General features: G+C 42.0%; 1 protein-coding gene across 1 annotated transcript in view; it reads left to right on the forward strand.

Annotated features, from left to right (window-relative positions):
* Positions 1–21,913, forward strand: part of LOC150040914 (uncharacterized) — a 48,109-nt gene extending 26,196 nt beyond the window's left edge. Inside the window, exons 6-24 of the mRNA XM_090326316.1 lie at positions 12,979–13,095; positions 13,314–13,442; positions 14,041–14,148; positions 14,381–14,509; positions 14,713–14,847; positions 15,064–15,192; positions 15,396–15,503; positions 15,757–15,870; positions 16,100–16,228; positions 16,457–16,585; positions 16,807–16,914; positions 17,157–17,270; positions 17,837–17,971; positions 18,908–19,036; positions 20,159–20,315; positions 20,776–20,852; positions 21,103–21,148; positions 21,656–21,697; positions 21,781–21,913. Of these exons, the coding sequence (XP_090182442.1) occupies positions 12,979–13,095; positions 13,314–13,442; positions 14,041–14,148; positions 14,381–14,509; positions 14,713–14,847; positions 15,064–15,192; positions 15,396–15,503; positions 15,757–15,870; positions 16,100–16,228; positions 16,457–16,585; positions 16,807–16,914; positions 17,157–17,270; positions 17,837–17,971; positions 18,908–19,036; positions 20,159–20,315; positions 20,776–20,852; positions 21,103–21,148; positions 21,656–21,697; positions 21,781–21,785 (2,040 nt within the window). The 3' untranslated portion in view covers positions 21,786–21,913. The remainder of the gene's footprint in view (positions 1–12,978; positions 13,096–13,313; positions 13,443–14,040; positions 14,149–14,380; positions 14,510–14,712; positions 14,848–15,063; positions 15,193–15,395; positions 15,504–15,756; positions 15,871–16,099; positions 16,229–16,456; positions 16,586–16,806; positions 16,915–17,156; positions 17,271–17,836; positions 17,972–18,907; positions 19,037–20,158; positions 20,316–20,775; positions 20,853–21,102; positions 21,149–21,655; positions 21,698–21,780) is intronic.
* The last annotated feature ends 1,682 nt before the right edge of the window (positions 21,914–23,595 follow it).

The following is a 23,595-nucleotide window of genomic DNA, read 5'->3' on the forward strand; positions in this document are numbered from 1 at the left end:
CAACCATCTACAAAGGAAAACCAATCAGAATAACCACAGGTTTCTTATAGAGACCATGCAAGCAAAAAGAGCTTGGAATCATGTATGCCATGCTCTAAGGATAAATAACTACTAACCAAGAATACTGTAGCCAGATAAGCCCTTATTTTTGCTGAGGGAAAAACAAAAAAACTTCTACAGCAAGGAAAATTATATCAAACAAATCAGCATTACAGAAAATTCTCAAAGATGTTCTACATATTGAAAATCAACACACACTTGATATTGACAGAGAAATGACACCTAAACAGAATATCAGGTAATTACAGCAAAAATTGACCAAAAAACCCTAATGATACAGATAAAATTGAAGGAATTAAAAACACTTTTCAATCCAAATTTTTAATATCAATGAATTTAACTCTCCAGTCAAATGACATAGACTGACTAGTTGGATCAAAAAGCAAGATCCATCATTGTGCTATATTCAAGAGACACATTTTGCCCCCCAAAATACAAACATAATCTGAAAGTGAGAGGCTGGAATAAAATCTATCAGGCAAACAGCTCCCCCAAACAGGCTGGTGTTGCCATCCTTATGTAAGATAAAATAGACTGCAAAGTAAAATTAGTGAGAAGAGACAAACAAGGTTATTCCTTATTAACAAAGGGATCTCTCCTTCAGAAGGTTATAACCATTCTAAATATCTACACACCAAAGGCCGGAGCAAAATTTACAGTACAAATTTACTTACACTGAAAACACATGCAGATCCAAACACAGTGATTGTTAGTAACTTTAGCACCCCACTGTCACCTCCAGACAGATCAATAAGGCAAACACTCAGCAGAGAAACCTCAGAGCTGAACAACTGCATAGATCAATGTCGTTGTCATCCAGGTCCTTCTTGGATGTTTGGGATGGTGGTGAATTGGCAACTGATCCCACGAATAATCTCAGAGGGACAGAAGTGTTTCATAAAATTGCTCAAGCTTTCTATCAGAAAACTCAAGTTGCCTGCTCTCCAAGATCCCTTTAAGAACACGAATCTGACTCTCTTTTCGCTGAGAGTTCGCATTTCCCATAGTTGCTTGAAGAGGACCACTTACCCATTAGTCATGCCCCACGTTGGGCACCAATTATGGTTGTGGTCCAGGTCCTTTGCAGACATGAAAAGTGAAGTGATGATGGAGTCCATGAATAATCTTGGGAACACAGACTCCAGAGACCAGACTCAAGATGCAGATTTAACTTTATTTAAAAACATGGTCACTTATATACAGAACATCATGCAATGGCAGCCACTTCATACCAGCAGCAGCAAATAGGGACCTTCCTGATGTAAGCATCAGCCAATGGTGTCTTAGGACACGCCCCACTTACCAGGAGTTTCCAGGAGCTCCTGCTCACAGAGGAAGCAGCCGGCGCCCTCCAGTTCTGGATTGCCCACATCACTGGGTGTGCCCAGGAGTGTACATGCCTGTTGGCAGGGAGTTATAGAAGCATAGATAACAAGCTGGGCTTCTATGCCATGAGCTAGAAGGCCCCACAGACCAACTAGACCTAATAGACATCTGCAGGTTAATCCACCCAGAAACAACAGAATATATGCTTTTTTTTCTCAACAGCATATGGAACATTTTCTAAAATAGACTACATTTTAGGGCATAAAACAAACCTGTGTAAATTCAGAAACACTGAAATTAGTCCCTGCATTCTCTCAGTACCATAACAGCATAAAATTGGAACACATCAATCTCCACCAAAGAAAACTCATGGAAAGTGAACAACACATAGTTGGATCACCAGTGAATTATTGATGAACTCATAACAGAAATTCAACAGTTTATGGTATTTAACAAAATGAGCACAAAAAAATAACAGCTCCTTTGGGACACAGCAAAGGCAGTACTCAGAGGAAAGCTTATAGTTCTGAGTGCCTATAATTAACAAATTTGAGAAGTCTCAAAGCAACTATTTAATGATGCACCTTAAGCTCCTGGGAACAACAAACCAAACTCAAATCCAGCAGAAGGAAACAAATTATTAAAATTAAATCAGAATTAAATGAATTTGAGTCAAAAAATAAAATCAGAAAGAATCAACAAAACAAGGAGTTGGTTCTTTGAAAAAATTAACAAAATTGACAGACCTTTAACAAATCTTACCAAAAAAAAGAAGAGAGCCCACCCAAATAAACAAAATCAGAGATGAGAATGGAAATATCATGACAGAAATTACCAAGATCCAGAACATCATAATGGAATACTTTTCAATCCTTTATAGCAACAAATTTGAGAATCTGGAAGAAATACACAGCTTTCTAGCAAACATTGATATACCCAAACTAAACCAAGATCTAAATCAACTAAATAGATCCATTTCATGTAATGAAATAGAAATGAAATAGAAATGGCAATAAAAGGCCTCCCATCCAAAAATCCCAGGACCTGATGGATTCATAACTGAATTCCATGAGGCCTTCAAATCAGAACTCACACCAATATTCCTTAAGGTCTTCAATGAAATAAAAAGTGAAAATTCGGGGCCGGGAGTTTGGCCTAGTGGTTAAAGTGCTTGACTAGCATGCACGAAGACCTGGGTTCGATTCCTCGGTACCACATACATAGCAAAAAGCCCAGGACTGGCAAAAAATTCTCTACCAAACTCATTCTATGAAGCCAGCATAATCCTCCTCCCTAAAACCAGACAGGAACTCATCAAAGAAAGAGACCTATTTCTTTGATGAACAGCAATGCAAAACTTCTCAACAAAATATTGGGTAATTGACTTGAACACCTCATGAAAAAATAATACACTATGATCAAACATTTTAGGGATGCAAAGCTGGTATGTAAGTCAGTATAATTCATCACATCAACAGGATAGAAGACAGGAACCAAATGATCATCTCAATAGATGCAGAAAGGGCACTGGTAAGATAAAACACCCCTTTGTGTTAAAAGCTCTGGAGAAACTAGGAATCCATGGAACATTTCTCAGTATAATAAAGGCTGTGTATGAAAAACCTACAGGCAGCATTATACTTAATGGTGAAAAGTTAAAGCCATTTACTATAAAATAAGGAATCAGACAAAGATGTCCACCCTCTCCACTCCTCATCAATATAGTACTAGAATTCCTAGTCAGAGCAATAAGGCAAGAAGCAAACATAGGGGGATCAAAATAGTATAAGATGAAGTAAAACTTTTCCTCTCTGTAGATTACATGATCCTGTATTTAAAAAATCCTATAGACTTCATACCCAAGTTATTTGAGCTGATTTGAAACTTTGGCAAAGTAGCAGGTTATAAAATTAACCCTAAAAATCATTGGTTTTCCTGTATGCAACAATGAGTGAGGTAGAAATCAGTAAAGCAACTCCTTTTGCAATAGCCTCAACCAAAAAATACTTAGGAATTAACTTAACCATGGAAGTAAAGGACCTGTACGATGAAAACTTTAAAAACCTGAAAAAGGAAATTAAAGCAGAACTAAGGAAGTGGGAAAATCTACCATGTTTCTGGGGTTAGGGGGATTAACAACGTGAAAATGGCAATCCTGCCAAGGACTAGCTACAAATTCAATGTAATACCCATCAATATTCCAATGTCATTCTTTAATGAAATAGAAGAAGCAACCAAAAATTTATATGGAATAATAAAAGACTATGTAGCAAAAAGCAATCCTTAGGAGAAAGAACAACATGAGAGGAATATCAATACCAAATGTCAGACTCCATTACAGAGTTATAGTACTAAAAATATCTTGGTACTGGCACAAGGACAGGCCTGAGGACCAATGGAATAGAACTGAAGACCCAGAAATCAAACCACAGACCTATAGCCATCTAATCTTCAATAAAGGAGCCAAAAATAACATGGAAGAAAGACAGCCTCTTCAACAAATAGTGCAAGGAATTGGTTAAGCACCTGTACAAAATTAAAATTGGATCCTTATTTGTTACCCTTCACCAGAATTAATTCCAAATGGATCAAAGACCTTGAGGTAAGAACAGAGACCCTGAAAACTTCAGGAAGGAATAGGAGATACAGGTAGAAACTTTCTTAATAAAAGCCCAGAAACACTACAAATCAAAGAAAGATTGGGCACATGAGACTGCATTAAACTGCAGAGCTTCTGTAAGGCAAAGGACATAGCAAGCAAGTTAAATAGAAAGCCCACAGAGTAGGAAAAGGTAATAACTAGCCATACAACAGACAAGAGCCTCATATCTAAAATGTACCTACAATTCAAAAAACAAACCCTCAAAGAAAAAGTAGGCTAAAGATTTAGAGTTTTCTGAAGAGGAAATAAGAATGTCCAATAGACACATAAAGCAATGCTTGACATCTCTGGCTATAAAAGAAATGCAAATCAAAACAACCTTGAAATTTTACCTCACTGCAGTTAGAATGGCCATTATCAAGAAGTCTAATAACAACAGATGTTGGCGAAGAGATGGACAGGAGAAAACACTACTACACTGTTGGTGGGAGTGTAAACTTGTTCAACCACCATGGAAAGCAGTATGGTGAGTCCTCAAAAGACTAAACATAGAGCTCCCCTATGACCCAGAAATCCCACTCCTTGGCATTTACCCAAATGTTCATATACAAGGACAAACTAAAGCTACTGGCACAACCATGTTCATTGCAGCATTATTTACCATAGCTAACCATATCCCTCAGATGTTGCTCAGTAGATGAATGGATCAGGAAGATGTGGTATTTAAACACAATGGAATTCGATGCTGCCATCAGAAAGAATGACATCATCCCATTTGTAAGGAAATAGAATGACTTGGGGAAAAATCATATTAATTGAAGTAAGCCAGACTCAAAGAACATAGGCTCCATAGTTTCCTTCATGTAGGATTCTCCTAGCAGAGGATCACAATAGCTCAAAAGTTATGCACATATGGCCATATAGGAAGAGACTAGGTTAAATGAACTCCAGGATATGGAAACAAGAGGTTTACCTTTGTGATTGTTGTTCTTAATGTAAAGTTGTTATTTCTTTTGTCTTTTTTCCCCTTTATGTGCATGTTTTTCTATATCTGATTTTAGTACCTGGTATATTATATATACATTTATTCATTTATTTGAAATAGGGGAGGTAAGGGAAAAACAAGATGAATGGGTGGGGTAGGGAAGGGAAAGTGGAAGAAAAACATGTGAAGCAGTATCAATGATCAAGAAGCAATGAACCCACTACCTGATGAATGTAACTGTAACCTCTCTATACATAATCCCAACATAAAATACAATTTTAAAAAAGAGATAAATTTCCCAGCTCTTTCAGTATGGTAATTTTCTTTCACCTCTTTTTTTCATTCATGGGCCTTCAACTTGGAGCCTGGGTGCTGTTGCTGGGTTCTGTTTTACTCAAGTCTAGTGCTCTACCATTATGAGCCACAATGACACTTCTGGTTTTCTGGTGATTAATTAGAGATGAGTCGCATGGACTTTTTTACTGAACTGGATTTGAACCATTATCCTCAGATCTCAGCCTCCTGAAAAGCTAGGATTACAGATGTGAGCTAAAGCACCAGGATTGCCTCTAATTTTTTTATGTACACAATTAAATAAGTAATCTTCTAAAGTAATTTAAATGTGCACTGTTATAAATTCTAGTCATATATCACAAATTTTAATTGTATCAATTGTGGAAATTAGTTTATTAATAATCTGATTCTTGCTCTGGTTTGTCAGAAGTATGTGATTGACCAAGGATATTCTTCTCATAAAGTATCCTTAACAAAATTTGGTACAGTTGTTCTTCCTACCACATACTGAGGATGTTTTATTTTCAACTTTCTGTAGGGTTCAAAGTGAACTTATTTGGGGGCTGTCTTCAAAATCTGGTGAGGAAATGTGTCATTTGTTGGTTAAACATATCAAGGGAGTATGAAGTTGCTGTGTGGTAGAGTGCTTCCTGATGCACAGGAGGTCCTAGATTTCTCTTCAGGTCTACTGTCCACAACACACATGCCACAACAATAGAGGCCTACTGATACATTTCTATTATGTTCATGAAATAAGGCAAGTTCAGTCTTCCTACTTATATTAGTTTTCTTAAGTTATATTCATATTTTCTAGAGTATTTGTTTTTTTATATTTTCAAATTGTTGTGATGAAGTGGTGTATATTACTCTACTTTACTTCAGATATTACTTTCTAAAATTTCTGACCTCTAATATACTTGAAAGGATATTGCCATTTCCTCTTATGTATTATTTAGTTTCACAAGTATTTAACATTTTATTACAATTGTTTGATCCTTCCATCTTCACTCTTCATTATTTATGTATGTATGTGTGTTCAAGTCTTTTTGTGTGTGTACTGGTACTGGGGCTTGAAATGTGGATCCCAAGCTGTCATCCCACTTTTTCAATAACAGATGCCTTTCTACTCTTTTACCCACAGTTCCACTGGCTAATCGGAGATAAGAATCTCTATACAAAACATATATTGATGACTGTTAGTAGAAGTCTCTGTGCCTTTCTATATCTCTCACTTTGGTGTTTTTATTGGGCTTGATATCAAGTCCTGGTACTGTCCCCGAGCTTTTTCATTCAAGGTTGCCACTCCACAACTGAGCAACATCTCAAATTCTAGATTTTTTTCCTGTTAATTGGATATAGAGTCTGATGCGATTTTCAGTCTAGGCTGGCATTGAACTACAATCCACAGATCTGGGATGACAGGCAGGAACCCATCTTCACCAGGCTTGCAATCATCTCATCTCATTTTCTTGTGCCAGGACTGGGGCAATTCAGGCCCTAATCATTGTGTAATAGCTTTTCTACTCAAGGCCAGACCTATACCTCTTGAGCCACAGCTCTACTTCTGAATTTTTTTGTGTGTTTGATGTCTTATTAGAAATAAGAGTCTCAGGAGTTTTTTACCCAGTCTGGCTTTGAATTGAAATCCTCAATTCTAGTCTCTGGAATAGCTAGCATTCTTTAATATTTTGGTTATATTTCTTTTCCATAAATCTGAAGTGAGGCAAAGGGATCAGATAATAAACTATGTTTGGGAGGGCCATTCATACTGTTCTCTACATTAACTTTAGAAATATATTCCCTCCAGCAGTACAGGCTCTGTTTCTATATATTCTTATCAGAATCTACTATCACTAGGCTTTTTTTTGAAAATAGTTATTCCAAGGTTGGAGGTATGAATCAGTTGCTAGAGGTTTCCAACTGTGTATGGGTACTCAGCTTTCACAGCAGCATTTATGAAAGAAGCTTCCCTTATTCTAATGTGTTTCCTTGCTTCGCAGCATTGAGAATCAGTTGCCTATAGAATCTCTATTATGTTTCTTTGGGTTCTGTGCTAGTTTTAATGTCACTACCATGTTCTCTTGGTTATTATAGGCCTATGATGTGTCCTGTGATCAGGTGCTATAATTCCTTCAGCTTTGTTCTCCTTATAAAAGACTGCTTTGGTTATTTGCAGTATTTTGTGCTACCAAGTGAATGCAAGCAGTGTTTATTTCTATGAAGAGAGATGGGGAACATTAGTATTTGCATGAGAAATGTGTTTAGCCTATGAAATTGGGCAATATGAACATTTTGATTTATTTAATTGGATCTTGCTGTATTGCAGAGACTAGCCTTGAACTCCAGAAACTTGATCTTGGATTGGTTTAATTTGAGTGTGGTTTATCCTCTCCAAAATTTCTGTTGAGATTTAGTTGTCATTGTGACAGTACTGTGAGGTGGGGCCATCAAGAGTTGACTAAGTAGTTAAGAGAAATTAGTACCTTGTTTGAAGTGGCTTAAGTCTCACATGCTGAATTAGTTGCCATGAGAGCATATTGTTATGTGGTGAAGTCCCCTATCACACTAAGTGGCATCCAGTTGCACTTAGTTTCCCCGCCATTTTGTAATTTAATTCAAGGACCTTGTGAAATGAAGCCACCAGATCATGGACTTTTGGGCTCCAGAAACATAAGCTGAATAAACTCTTTCTTTTATATTTTATCCAATCACAGATGTTATAAAAATAGGAAGTGGACTCAAGCATGGAATTCCTAGTCTCAAAACTGAAAAAAGTAAATTTCTACTTTTTAGAAAAAGTTACCCAGTACACCTGGATATCAGTGACCCACATCTGTAATTCTAGCTACTTAGGAGGCTAAGAGCTGAGGATCAAAGGTCAAAGCAAGCCCCAGCAAGAAAGTCCATAAGACTCCTTTGTTCAATTGCCTACAAAAAGGGCAGAAATAGTACTGTGTCTCAAAGTGATAGATCACTAATCTTAAGCACGAGAGCTTGGGGATAGTGCCCAGGGCCTGAGTTTAAGCCTAGAACACACACACACACACACACACACACACACACACACACACACACACACACACACACATTACCTACTCTAGGTAAATCTGTTCAAACATTAAAAACAAACTGGTCTTGTACTGGTCTAGAAGAATTGCTGAAGTGGTAGATCCATGCCTAATAAATGCAAAGCCCTGAGATCAAATGACAGTACCAAAACTAGGAACAATGCTGATTAATGATAATAAACCAGTGCCCCACTCAAAAGGTTTTGATAGGAAGCATTGGCTAGAGAAGCAGTTCACTAAAACACTAAGTCACTAAAGCTGATTTAACTTAAATTTCTGGGATATAACTCATCCTGTGTATGGATCTTTCATAATATAGTTTGGTGTCATTTCTTATTTTCTTTCATAGATGTGAAATCACAAAGGATCTTCACATTCTTGCTTTTTGCATTCAAGAATCCACTGTAGTAAGGAAGCCAATGCAACTTCCAGTGGGGAAGGTAACTCCAATATATGATACTAACTAAAAAAAATGTTCTGTCACCTCAGAAGTCAGTCTAGAAAATGTGAGATGGGACACACAAAGTTTCTTTACAAAAACTTGTGCCATGGGTATGAATCAGTATATGGCTAGAACCATCCACACACATAAAGATATAGCATTCAGAACCTATTGACAGTTAGCACTTTCAACAGATTGTCTGTAGAAGGGCTGGTTTGCTGGCCAGGACTTGAAGGATGTGGCTATAATGTTCCCCAGCCATCTATTCTGGCTGTTGGAGGGCAATTGCACCCAAGTTAGCCTAGTGATACTTGAACAGACTCAGGGCTCCACCTTCAACCTAAAGAGATAAATCTACACTTTTCTCTCTTCCCATTAACCCTAATTCCTCCTATATTTCTCATAGATTTCCTTTTGTTCACTGCACAATAGGACACAATCAAGGTTTCTACTTATATGGAAGAGGAATTCACCATGTATGGAAACTTAGTTTCCAAGGTGAGTATAGTCTTTTTGTGTGGTACCAGAGGTTGATAATGACTGTATTTGGAAGACTGGGTCCAAAAGAAGGAAGCATAATGGAATTGCAACCCCTAATACCTGTTGCGATGATTCTCAGAAGGATAGATTGAGGAGGAGACTACCTTTTCTGCCAACATGGTATTGGTAGGAATGACCTTCAGGGAGCCCTGACACCTAGTCCATATGGGATTTCATTTAGGACTCTATAGTGCCACTGCATAAAAGGCAGATGAATTTATGGGGCAACCTCACTCTGAGCTTAATTGGAGCCAAACAACATGAAGCATAACAGGGCGTGAGGTTCTCCAGTCATACTTCTTCTGGCTGAGGAGTATGGGTGGCTCAAGGTCAATGGATAGTACCTTTTTTCCAATGGGGCCCTGAAGACATTCTCTAACTCGAGTGTCAGAATCTTTCCTTTATGCCTCTAGGGACTGAAGGCTCAGCTCCTACCACTGCCTGTGGTGTATATGCTATAGCAATAGTATCATGCAGGTTCAGTTTGAATATAGGCAGAGATCACACTGTAAATTTAGAGGGAGAAGGCAGGGTGACAAAGTATCACCAAGGGTTGTGTGGAAGGGGCCTCAAGCTTGAGTCAAAGCAATACCTCTAGATTGATAGGGAAAAGCCACCAAGTCCACAGTCTGTGATCTCTGGCTGTCTCTCCTACATGTGTGCCAGCACTTGAGCTTAAGTCAGAGCCTCACATTCTCACTTGGCTTTTTTATTCAAAACTGGCATTCTACCACTTGAGCCACAGTTTTTGTGGTTAATTGAGTCTCACAGAATTTCTTACTTGAGCTGACTTGTTTTTGTGTGTGTGTCAGTTCTGGGGCTTGAACTCTATTCCTGGGATCTGTTCTTTAGCTTCTTTTTCTCAAGGTTAGTATTCTACCACTTGAGCCACAGAACCACTTCTGGCTTTTTCTGTGATTGATTGAAGATAAGAGTGTTAAAAGATTTTCTTGCCTAGGCTGGCTTCAGGCCGACATTGGATCATAATCCTCAGATCTCAGCCCAGTTTACATCATTGTGTGCCTATGACAACAGCATGGTATTGATGAGCAGGGACATTTTCTGCTCGTGAGATGTCAAAAATCCTTTCTATACTAAGGATCCACATCCACTATTACACCGAATCCTCAGAAGCCCTTGAGGAAGGGAAGTGCCATTAATACTCCACTTTACACAGGAGAAGATGAGGCTTGGGGGTGGAGCTCCCATTCTGAGCTAGGAATGCAGAGAGAAGAAACCAGAAAAGAGAAAAGGATGGCACGCCCTCTAACGATCACGATCCGCCTTTACCTACTGGCCCACTGATCTGTCAGTCACAGGAACCCGAGGGAGGGCTGTAAAGGATGTAGCCTCATTCGTATTGGCTACTGTTTTGGAAAGCGTCGTCACAAGGAGCAATCCAATTGGTGAAAGGAAGGCCAATGAGAAGGCTCTACAGTGTCCTCAGAGGCTCGTGAGGTAACGGTATTTTTTAACGTCACCCTTGTCTCGTGATGATCAGACCAACGGTCTCTCCATAAGCTGGACACTGCAGACATTTTCGCACCGTGCGGTGTTTGGTCGGGATGGGGTTTTGGTGCGGAGGGTGAGGAGCGATCTGGTGTCAATAGGGTCAGCTGCCGCGGAGGCATCTTGCTGTCCAGCCTCGCCTGTGACCCCGGACTCCCGCAGATAGAGGCTGCACCCGTGACTCGGGGCCACCACAGGTAGGCCTCCTTTCTAAGCCTCAGTTTGTGAGTTCACTTTGAAGTCCAAATTAATTATGACACCATTGGAAGAACCTAGCTGGTTCACTCCCTGTAATCTGAAAGTCCATGAGACTCTTAACTCCAATATGCTACTCAGAAAAAGGTGGAAGTGGGCTGACATTGTACCTAGTGGAAGAGTGCTTGCCTAGCATGCACTAAGACCTGGGTTCAGTTCGTAGTTATGACATTCACAGAAAAAAGCCAGAAGGGGTGCTGTGGCCCAAGTGATAGACTGCTAACCCTGACAAAACTCAAGGACTTCCCAGGCCCTGAGTTCAAGCCCCAGGACTGGAGGGGGGCGGGGAAGGGGGAGAGACAGAGACAAAGAGAGACAGACAAAGGAAAGGAAGAAATAGAGAGGGAGGGAAGGGGGAGGGACGGAGGAAGGGAGAGAGAGAGAGAGAAAGGGAGAGAGAAAGGGAGAGAGAAAGAGAGAGAGAGAGAGACAGAGAGACAGAGAGACAGAGAGAGACAGAGAGAGACAGAGAGAGAGAGAGACAGAGAGAGAGACAGAGAGAGAGACAGAGAGAGAGAGAGAGAGAGAGAGAGAGAGAGAGAGAGAGAGAGAGAGAGAGAGAGAGCGCACACAAGCCAGAAATGGTGCTGTGGTCAAAGTGGTGGAGCACTAGCCTTAAGCACAAACAAACTTAGGGACAGCACCCATGCCCTGAGTTCAAGCCCCAGGACCGGCAAAATATGGAAGAAACAGTCTTTTAAGGTGGAGGAAAAGAATCCAGTTTGTTAACTCAAGAGGAGGGTGGGTGATTGCTCCCAAGTGCTTGACTTCAATGTTGAGGATACGAGCAAACAGAACCTTACATATGGGGCAGCTGGAAACCAGTGTTAGATTTCTGATGCTGGAAAGCTTCACTGCCAACCTGTCCACCACTTGGCCAGGGACCAGTGGAGGAGAGGTACACTGGTCCCTACCCGTGTGGGAGCAAAACAGGCCACTATTGTAACGAAGCAACCCACAACCAAGCAGAGGTGGCAGGGCAAAGAATAGTGCTACTACAGCTAGCAGGATGGTCACTCAACAAAGCTCTGCTTTTTCCTCTGATATCAAGACTTACAAGGATGCTTTGGCCTGGGAATATGGCTTAGTGGTACAGTGCTTGCCTAACACTCATGAAACCCTGGGTTTGATTCCTCAGTACCACATAAACAGAAAAAGCTGGAAGGTAGTGCTATGGCTCTAGTGGTAGAGCACTAGGATTGATAAAAAGAAGCTCAAGGATACTGCCTAGGGCCTGAGTTCAAGCCCTAGGACAGGCAAAAAAATTGCAGTGAGAATCCACAAATAATGGTTACCCAGAACCATGAGACTTTATTTTACAGTCCTACAACTTGAACTCAGGGCCTAGATACTGTCCTTAATCTTTCTCAAGGCAACTGCTCTATCACTTGAGCCACAGCACCACTTCTAGCCTTTTCTGTGTATGAGGTACCAAAGAATGGAACCCAGGTCTTTGTGCATGATAGGCAAGCACTCTACCACTAGGCCAAACTCTCACCCCCACAAGACTTCCTACCTTATGCCTGAGAATTCAGTATCAATTTCTCTAAAGAGAATTAGGACAGCTATGGAAAGGCAGGCTGATACAGAGCTGGAAGTCCCTTCCCATAAGAAAAAAAAAACAGTATAGTGTAGGCCAAGGAAGGAAACACCTATTCAGGGGTGGCTAACCATTTTGTTGCAGATAGCCTCCCAGCTCAATCCTAGAAAGAAAATGTCCAGGGAGAAGAAATCCCAAGAGGGCATTTCAACAGTAACTATGGAAAGAACCGTTCTTTCGTTGGGGCAGAAGAGCAAAGTACCTCTTCATAAAGAAGCTGCTATATCCCCAGCATTTGTACTTTCCTTGTTTGGGAGTTCCAAGACATCCTCCTCTGTGCATTCTGATCCCAACCATTCCAATCCTGTCAGCAGTTTGAAGAGATCTGAGATGTGGAGAGAACGAGAGCTCCGATCCATGGCCGGAGAAAACCGTGACTCAAATAGGGAACCTGCTCCAGAATCCGAAGTGAGTGTGAGTAGCCTGTCCTCTCCTCTCATCAGGCCCTTCTCCCTTACTAATGAACATGTCTTTTCCCATGTTCCCTCTGCCCCCGATCATGGATTATTCCTGGAAGTCCACTTTTATAAGGATGTTATACCCAGACTCATTGCATTAGGAATAGACCATCAGCTAACTTTCCTCCAATCTTTACTCCTCTATGTGAGATATCCAGTGCATTCCCTTTACAGCATTCTGAAACAAGTCAGCCTGGTGAATCCAACACTTTGGACAGATCTGTGATGTGGAGGAGAAGGGAGAGGCACCAAGAAGCTAGAGAAGATCATTTTCTCAATAGAGATTCTGATCCAGAATCTCAAGTGAGTAAAAGTATTCCATCCCCCTCCTTTTCCTCCTTACCATGCTCTTTCCTCCTTAGTACACAGAATCTGCCCATGTTCCCACTGCCCCCTCCTCAAGTGTTGTCACCAGAAAGCTCACCATTATTAGAATGACACATCCAAGGTCCCTGAAGTAGGTGCAGACATCAGCCACCTTTCCCTGGGCCTCAGGTGTTACTCTGTATAGGAGGTGTAAGATAGTCTCTTTACAGCACTCTGAACCAAATCAGTTCCATGAAGGCAGCATTTTGAGGGCATCTGTGGAATTGAGGAGAAGGGAGGCTCAGCTGGTGTCCAAAGAACACCCTAACCCAAGTAGAGATCCTTCCCCAAGATCCCAAGTATGTGCAAGTAGCCTCCCTCTTCCTCTCACCATGCATTGTGCCTCTAAACCCACATATGTTTGTCAATGTTCCTCCTTTCCTCTGCTCGGGCATTGTAACTGAGAGGTCACCATTATTAGCTGCCACACGTGGAACCCTTGTAGTACAATCAGATATTAGTTCCCTTTCCCCCCAGAATTGCGTTTTCCTGTGCTTTGGTGGTCTGAGATAATCTGCAGCATTCTTAACCAAAGCAGGACAATGAAAGCAGCAATTTGAGATCTGCTGGATGGAGGAGAAGAGAAACTCACTCTGTCGCCAGAGAAGATCACCCAAATAGAGATATTGCTCCAGAAGGCCAAGTGAGTGTGAGAAACTTATAATTCTCCTTTTCCTTATCATTGTGCTCTTTCCCTCCCTAGTTCACAGAATTTTGCCCATGTTCCCTCTAACCCCTCCTCAGGGCTTGTCACCTAGAAGCCTACCATAATTTGGATGCTACACCCAGAATTGTAATAGGGGTAGACATTAACTGCCTTTTCCCGAGTCTCTGGTGTTCCTCTATCTGAGAGGCCAAAAACATTCTCCTTGCAGCATTCTGAGCTGTATCGGTCCAGTCATGGAAGTACCTCAAAGAAACCTGTGGTATGTAAGAGAAGAGAAAATCAGTGGGTAGCCAAAGAAGATCATGACTCGAATAAAGATCTTGTCCAAGAAGCCCAAGTGAGTATCAACATTCTCCTTTTTCTTTCACTATTCCATCCTTTTCAATGAATATATCTCTGTCCATGCTTCCACTGCCCTTTTCAGGGCTTGTCATTGAGATGCCATACCCAGGATCCTTGCAATAGGAACTGACTTCCGTGCCTTTCCCCAAATCTTGAGTGTCCCTCTTGTTAGAGTGGTTCAAGACATTTTCCTTGCAGCATCTGGAACCAAAACAGGTCAGTGAGAGCACCAATTTGAAGAAATCTCTGGAATGGAGGACAAAAGAAACTCACCCAGTAACCAGAGAAGATCATGACTCAAATAGAGATCCTGCCCTAGAAGCCCAAGTGAATGTGAGTAGCGTATCCTCTCCTTCTTACCATGTCCTATCTCTTCCCTAAGGCATATATCTTTTCCCATGTTCCCTCTGCCGCCTGCTCAGAGACATGGAACTCACCATCATTAGAATGTCATATCCAAGATCCTTGTAGTGGGGGCAAACAACAGCCACCTTTCCCTCGGTGTCCAGTGTTCCTCTGGGTGAGAGGTTCAAGATATTCTCCTTACAGTATTCTGAACCAAATCAGTCCAGTGAAGGCAGCTCTTCGAAAAGATCTGTGGTGTGGAGAAAAAGGGAGTTCAGGTCCCTGGCCAGAGAAGATCCTGACCCAAACCAAGATCTTGCTCAAGAAGCTCAAGTGAGTATAAATAGATCATCCTCCTTTTTCTTCTCTCTCTTTCTCATCTTTAGTGTATATGCCCCTTTGCCCTTTCCGTAAAGTTGGTACAAGGATCCCATAGTTGTGAGGATGTCACACCCAGACATTAGTCAGCCACCTTTCCTCCAAGAAAAAATCTTGTGTGTTTTTCTGTCGAGTGCTCCAAGACATTCTCTTTGCAGCATTCTGAACCAAAAAAGGCAAGTGAACACAGAGATTTGAAAAGACCTCTGGAATGGAGGAGAACGAAAGATCATGACCCAAATAGGGATTCTGTCACACAAACCCAAGTGAGTACGCATAGCCCATTTTCATCCTCTTCCTCTCATCATGCTTTTTTCAGCCACTAATGCCTATATTTTGCCCATGTTCCCTCTGTCACCGCCTCAAGAATTATGACTGGAAGGTCACCATCATTAGATTGCCACATCTATGGTCCCTGTAGGAGGGGGCGGACATTAGGCTGGCTTTCCCCCCAAGATAGGTTTCCCTGTGTTTGGGTGGTGCAAGAAAATCTCCTTCTGACTTTCTGAACCAAATCAGGCCAGTGAAAGCAGAACTTTGGGCTCTGTGATTTGGAAAAGAAGAGAAATGCAGCCAGTGGCCAGAGAAGGTCATGACCCAAATAGATATCCTTTTCCAGCACTCCAAGTGGGCGTGAGTAACCTATCTTCCTTCTCTTCCTCTCACCATGATCTGTCCCTCCCCTAATGTACATAAATGTCACCATCTTCCTTCTGCCCCCTATTCAGAGATTGTCACTTGTAGTTCACTTGTCATTAGGATGGTACATACAAGAACATTGTAGTTAGGGCAGATATGAGCTGCCTATCCCCTAATCTCGAGTGTTCCTCTATTTGAGAGGTCCAAAACATTCTCCTTGCAGCATTCTGAACTTAATCAGTCCAGTAAAGGCAGCACTAAGAAGAGATATGTACTAGGCAGAAAAGGGGAATTCTCATATATGGCCAGAGAAGGTTATGACCCAAATAGAGATCCTGTACTGGAAACTCAAGTGAGTGTAACTCATCCTCTGCCCCTTTTTCATCATCTTTCCTTCCCATCTATAGTGTAGACATCCTTTCCCATGTTCCCTCTGCCTTTTCCTTAGAGATTATGATTGGGAGCCCACAGATGTAAGAATGCCACAGCTATGGTCCTTGTAGTAGGAAGCAATGCCTGTAGATTTCCCTAAAACCTTGGGTTTCCTCTGTTTGGGTGATCTAAGACATTTTCCTTGCAGCATTCTAGACCAAAAGTGGCCAGTGAAAGAAACACATTGAAGAGACCTGTGGTGATGAGGAGAAGAAAAAATGATCCAGTGGCCATAGAAGGTTATGACCCAAATAAAAATCCTACCTTGGAAACCCAGGTGAGTGTTAATAGCCTATCTCTTCTTTGTTTTATTTTGCCTTTCCCCTCCCCTAATACACATATCTTGCCCATATACCATTTACCCACTCTGAGGGATTGTCCCTGGAAGCTGAATGTCACTAGGATGCCATATCCTTGTAGTAGAAGAGGATATGAGCTGCCTTTCTCCAAGTCTCAGGTGTTCCTCCATTTGAGAGGTTCAGGACATTCTCCTTGCAGCATTATGGATCGAAGAGATCTGTGATGTGGAGGAGATGGGAGAATCAGCCAGTGGTTAGAGAAGTTCATGACCCAAATAAAGATCCTACCCCAGGACCACAAGCGAATGTGAGTAGCCTGTTCTCATTTTCCCCTCGCCATGCTCTAGTCCTTCCCTAATGTACACATGTTGGCCCATGTTTCCTATGCACCCTGCTCAAGGATTATAACTGGGAGCTCTGCATCATTAGGAGACCTATCCATGAGCCTTGTGGTAAGGGAGGACATTGACTGCCTTTCCCTCAGTGTCAGATTTTCCTCTGTTCGGGAGGGCCAACACATTTTCTTTGAAGCATTTTGAATCATTACAGACCAATGAAAGCTGTACTTTTAAGAAGCCTATTGTGTGGAGGAGAAGAGAAACTCAGCCAGTGGATAGAGATCATGACCCAAACAGAGAACCTGTAGAAGAAGCGCAAATGAATGTGAATAGCCTGTGTCCCCTCCTCTTTCTCTTCCTGTCTCCTTCCATTCCTGGTATAGACATCCTTGCCCATGTTCCCTCTGCTCTTTCCTCTGGGGTTTTCATTGGGAGACCATCGTTGTTAAGATGCCACATCCAAGGTCCTTATACAGAGGTGGGCATCAGTCACCTATACCCCAATCCTGGATGCTCTTCTGTGTGAGATGAGGCATCCTCATTTCTGAATTCTGAACCAAAGCAGTCCAGTGAAGGCAGTGCTTTGAAGAGATCTGTGGTGGTGAGAAGGAAGGAGACTAAGCCTAGAGAAACATCTATGGAAGATCATTACCCAAATAGAAGAGACTCAATCCCAGAATCCCATGTGAGTATGAGTGGTCTATCCTTTGCTTTTCCTCTCAGCATGCTCTTCCACTCCACTAATGAATGTCTTTGTCCATGTTCAGTCTTCCCCCTGGTCATAGGTTTCACTGGAAGCTCACCTTTGTTAAGGATGCTCTATTCAGAGTCATTGTAATAGGGACATATGTCAACCACCATTCTCGAATCTCTAAAGCATTTATTTTGCAGCGTTCTGAATCAGGCCAATCTAATGAAGACAACACTTCGAAGAGAACTGTGATATGGAGGAAAAGAAAGACTCAGCAGAAAGCCAGAGAAGTTCATGGCCCAAATAGAGATTCTGCCCCAGGAGCCCAAATGAGTGTGAATAGCCTGTCCTCCCCATCTACCTGTCACCATTCCCTAACCCTCCACTAGCCAACATACTTTTACCCATGTTCCATCTGAGCATAGCCATAGGTTTCACTGGCAGCCCACCTTTGTATGGATGGTACATCCAGGGTCACCATAGTAGAAACAGATATAATCCACCTTTCTTTAATCTCGGGTGTTCCTCTGTTTGGGATGTTCAGAACATTTTCTTTACAGCATTCTAAATCAAGTCAGTCTGGTAAAGGCAGCCCTGTGAATAGAACAGTGATGTGGAAAAGAAGCAAAACTCAACCAATGTCCAGTGAATATCATGACTCAAATAGAGATTCTGCCTCAGAAGCCCAAGAGAATGTGAGTAGCTTATCCTCTCCTTACCATGTCCTGTCCCTCTGCTAAGGAATATATCTTTTCCCATGTTCCCTCTGCCGCCTCCTCAGAGATTGTGACATGGAACTCACCATCATTAGAATGTCATATCCAAGATCCTTGTAGTGGGGGCAAACAACAGCCACCTTTCTCTTGGTGCCCAATGTTCCTCTGGGTGAGAGGTTCAAGATATTCTCCTTACAGTATTCTGAACCAAATCAGTCCAGTGAAGGCAGCTCTTCAAAAAGATCTGTGGTGTGGAGAAAAAGGGAGTTCAGGTCCCTGGCCAGAGAAGATCCTGAGCCAAACCGAGATATTGCTCAAGAAGCTCAAGTGAGTATGGATAGGTCATCCTCCTTATTCTCCTCTCTCCTTTTCATCCCTAGTGAAAATATCCTTTCCCATGCTCCCTCTGCTCTTTCTTGAGGTATTGTCACTGAAAACTAGCTATTTTTTAGAATGCTGTATCCAGGGTCCATTTAATAGTGTAGTACATCGGCCTCCTTTCTTCCAGTCTCACGAGTCTGTTTGTTTGTGAGGTTCAACAAGTTGTTTTTGCAGCATTCTAAACCAAATCAGTACAGTGAAGACAACACTGTGAATAGAAGTCCAGTGTGGAGGAAAAAGGAGACTCATTTGGTTGCCACTGAAGGTCATGACCCAAATACAGCCTCTGGCCCACAAGCCAAAGTGAGTATGAGTACCTCCTCTTTCTCTCAACATGCCCTTATTCATCACCAAGTCAGACATCTTTGCTCCTATTCTCTAAGTAAGTATAAAACCACCATTTTTCAAATGTAGCATTTAGGTTCCTTTTTGTTGTGATGAGTATCAGGAGAGCACTTGTTAGGTGCCAGTCATGGTAAGATTTGCCATACTCTGTGCATTTTCTACCCTCATGTTATTGGTGAGATTTGCAGCAGGACTGGCTGCTGGTTTGTGTCTAGGAATGGCTCAGAGTACAGGCTATACAGCCTTGGTATATACTTACATCAGTCTCCAGATAGCCTTCCTCCCAGTTCTTCCTTAATCCTACCTGGCACCAATGGGACAGTTTTTTGAAACCTATATTCCTGGCCTGAGGCTGACAGAGGCAGAAGGTACTGATGCAATGAGCCTCCTACACTGGATGGAACTGAATGCAGGCCATTGTATTAAATGACTAAAGTTAGACTCAGAAAGATAAGATGCTGCTTGATTTCTCTAATGTGCAGACCCTAGATCTAAAGGAAGAAAATAGATGTAGTCCTAAATGTGTGATTATGGAGGGGGATCCAGTGAACGGTGTTAGAGGGAAAAAGAGTATGAATAAAATACATGTAGGTATACATGAAGCCCACTGAAAAAAGTGGATGAAGGGCCAGATACAGTGGCTCACGCCTGTAATCCTAGCTACTCAGGAGGCTGAGATCTGAGGATCATGGTTCAAAGCCAGCCTAGGCACTAAAAGTCCATGAGACTGTTATCTCCAATTAACCACCAGAAAACTGGAAGTAACACTGTGGCTCCAAGGGTAGAGCTCTAATCTTGGGCTGAAGAACTCAGGGACAGTGCCCAGGCCCAGAGTTCAAGCCCCACAACTGACAGAAATATTAATAATAATGGGCGAGGAGATTTTAAAATATGTAGGAGAAATGCAAGAGTAATAAGAGGAAATGAATGTGATCATATTATATGCCTTATAAAAATATCACAGTAAAACTTTCCATATTAGATGAATAATAATGTAATAAAAATATGACACCAGGTTTCAGTGTCCTCACCTCACATCAACAAAACATGCACACTCATGGAAAAGTTTTCTTGTGTTAGATTGTAGCTAATAATCCAGAACCACCTGTTGAGTTCATGCAGTGTGAAGAAGTCAGCAATGTCTATCGCCACAAAACAACCCCACATGTTGATGTGCTATCACAGCCCAGGCAACGAAGACTTGGGGGTATCATGCCCAGAGATCTTGCACCTTCTGGTGAGTGGTGTGCATTTGAAAGTCTTGGAAAGGATCACTTACAGGTGATGGGGCAGAGTCTAACCTTGATTCCAGGCTATGCAGCTTGCCTAGGCTGGGCTCCCTCCAGAAAAAGAGTGTGGGGAAGCCTCATCTCAAGCAACCCCACTGACTTGTAAGTGAGGTTTAGGAAATGGGAGTGGTTATTAACAGTGATAGAATTCCAATCCAAAAGTAATCAATGACTTCAACAGAGCCTTTTCTAGCATTCAGTCCAGACCCACAGTTCTAGGGGAACACAATGGTAGCTGGGGGGACATTTGGAGCAGCGCAAAGGAGGCCCAGAGAGGGTTGGGATTCCTGGGCAGAATAAATGCACATTGCTGCCAGCAGAGGGAGATGCTGCCTCACTTGAGAGTTCACCAGACCATTCCTTTCTCACGTGGAAGCCAGGAAGATGGATTTTGGTGTTCTCTTTTAGGTGATAAGGAGCCACCTGTGCTTTCTGCAATGGCAGAAGGGCCACAGGAACCATCTGGAGAACAGTACTGTCCCCAGGTAATTCCTTCTCTAGTCTCTAGACACGCTGACCCCAGCCAGACGGTGAGCTTCATGTGGAGGATAATTTGAAATACATAATCCTATCGTGCACCTTAATTCAGAGAGAGCACCTCCTTCCTATTGAGGCAAATCTTGCCACAGGGTGGTAGAAAATGGGTTGTGTAAAGATTGCGGGTATGAGGGAGAATGAGGAGAAAGGAGAACAACAAATTAACTTTTTCTTTTTCTCTGGTGTCTGCTGAGCTAGTGTCATTTGCTACTGAATGAAATAAAGAAGCTCAAGAAAAAACTAGGTATGATGAATGAGGGGCAGATGCCATGTCAGAAACAAGAGACTTGGAGGGTTCTGGGGGCAGGTATCTGGGCCAAACTCACGTATGCTTACAGTGTGTTGGCTGGTAGAGGGAGCTCAAAGAACAATGCATTTTTGAAACTTAGGATGTATTCAGACATCCAAGTACAAAGATCTCCCCTTAGGGCCTTTAGAGATACTTCTTTATTTTTCATGTTAGTCTTGGTTGGTGTGCCTTGTCTTCTATTTGCTGTTTTTTGAGTGATTTTTTTCAGTAAGCCTGGATAGCTGTGCTTGAGAGCCACTGGTTTCTGTTGTTTTAGTGTAGATGAAATGTCCACCTTGAGTTGTGATGGGTGGGTGGAGGATACTTCTAGAGTCAGATCCCATAGAGGTTGGATTCTCTAAGGGTCTATTCTCAGAGATTTTCCTGGGAGACTGTGGGGGAAACAGCATGGATTCTTTTATCATTATTTCTGAAGTACCTGATTATGCTTCTCTGTTTCAGCAACCATTTGGTCCCTCACTGCAAAGTTCCAGTCCCATAAAAGTAAGTGGCCCATGGTACTCCTTATCACAGTCCCGGCTGTTCAAGAGACCTCTGGATGGTCCTTACTCTGCAGTGTTTGACAGGTTGAACCCAGCATCTTCGTACAAGAAAAGCAGCCAATATTGGGGAACCCAAGAAGTATGGTCTAGTTGCTTCACTTCAGGTTTTCTCCAGCCACTGCCTCCTCTTCTCCTTTATTGACCCTGAGCCCTCCAGTTGACAACAGTTTTAAATTAAATTGCATCTTGTGTAATGTGGTCTGCAGTCTCTCTCTCAGCAGTGGAAGTCATGGGAAAAGAAAGTACTGACAATATATAACTGAGCTTCCTGAGAGGATCTCTGGGCCCATATCTGGGAAGGAGCCATGAATTCAGGTTACTATGGTTTCCACAGTGTGAGTTCTGAGTGGATTTCTCCTTGGCCACACTTACTTATAGCCCTCTTGTAATATCCTTTCCAGGACCCAAGGAGACTCCTCTAGAGCCCCAGTCTCTCCTTTGTTTTTCAGCCCTGCTTCTCCTGCATTACTCTTCATTTCTGTTCTGAGCAATCTTGATATATCTCACAGCCGTCCACTAGAGGTCTCTCTCTCATTAAATCATTTCAACAGGTATTAGTGGGTACAGAAATGTTCCAGCTCCAACAATTGGGCCCAGTTCTCCCTCTGGACGCATTATTGAGCTCTGGTGGCACCACACAAAAGAACTAAACTCAGGTAGAAATTGGGCATTGTTCTCCACGTCTGCTTTAGCTCTCACCTTGGTGAAAAAAAAACTGAGCTGCCATCCCTAGTGATTTTCTCTTCTGTATCAGTAGAGAACCTGATTACATCCCACTGTATAGTTAATAAAAGGAAATGTTTGAGGAATATGGAATGCTGGGAACAGAAAAAAAGTAGAGGGTTGTCTGTGGGTGGGAAGTGGAAAAATGAGCCTGTCGTAGTACTACTGGACCAATGGAGGTGAAATTATCCTCCAGCAACCAGAACAGATTGCTAGAGAACAATACTGTCACATTCTCCAAGTCCTGGCCACCCCTTCTGCAGCCAATCCATATCCCTAAGCTGAAAAGAATCAGTTTCTAACGTCTTTATGTGTGTGGATATCTCAAGTGATATATACTGTTTAATGCTCATAGCACAGGTTTTCTGGGGGGAATTTTGTTTGCCTCACTTCAAATTTTCTAGACTGCCTCCTGGGGGTAGGTTACGGGTCTTTTTTATGAGTGCCATGTTTTGGTGTCACCAGACAGTGTATTGGCTTCCTCAACACAAAGGCCTTGTAGACCTGACCATCAGGACAAATTCAATTTTAAGATGTGCCAGCTCCTTTTGCAGTGAGGCTGGGTGTCTACCTACTAGGAACAAAGGAAGACAGGATATTCCAGGTGTGTTGGTCTGTTGAGTGTGCTTGTGAATAAAAGTCTTCCTGCGTGGGGAGGGGGATTGAGGAGGGGGAGGTCTGATTTAGGAGGAGAGGTAATAGAGTAAGGCCTAATGTGTAAGAGATCAAACGAATTGCTGCCATCTACATTTCTTTTTTATTTATATTTTTATTGTAATTGTAATTAATAGAAGGGTTACATTATGTTCACCAGATAGAAGGTGCATTACTTCACAAACATTAATACCCTTTCTCGTGTCTTGGTTCCCATTTCCTTCCTCACCCTTGCCCCTCATCTTGTTTTCCCCACTGCCCTATCCAATTTCAAATAACCAAAAACGCATATATACAAAATATCAGATAACAAGGTGAAATACTGTAACAATATGAGATAACCAAGGGACAGCAAAAGAGATAAGAGATAACATAGTACATTAAGGACAATAATCACTCATTATATGCCACCTACATTTCTATACAGGAATTTTCAAGTCCTGAATCACAAGAGGGCATAGG

This window comes from Megascapheus bottae, chromosome X (assembly GCF_031878675.1).
Source record: "Megascapheus bottae isolate mThoBot1 chromosome X, mThoBot2.hap1, whole genome shotgun sequence".
Taxonomy (NCBI): domain Eukaryota; kingdom Metazoa; phylum Chordata; class Mammalia; order Rodentia; family Geomyidae; genus Megascapheus; species Megascapheus bottae.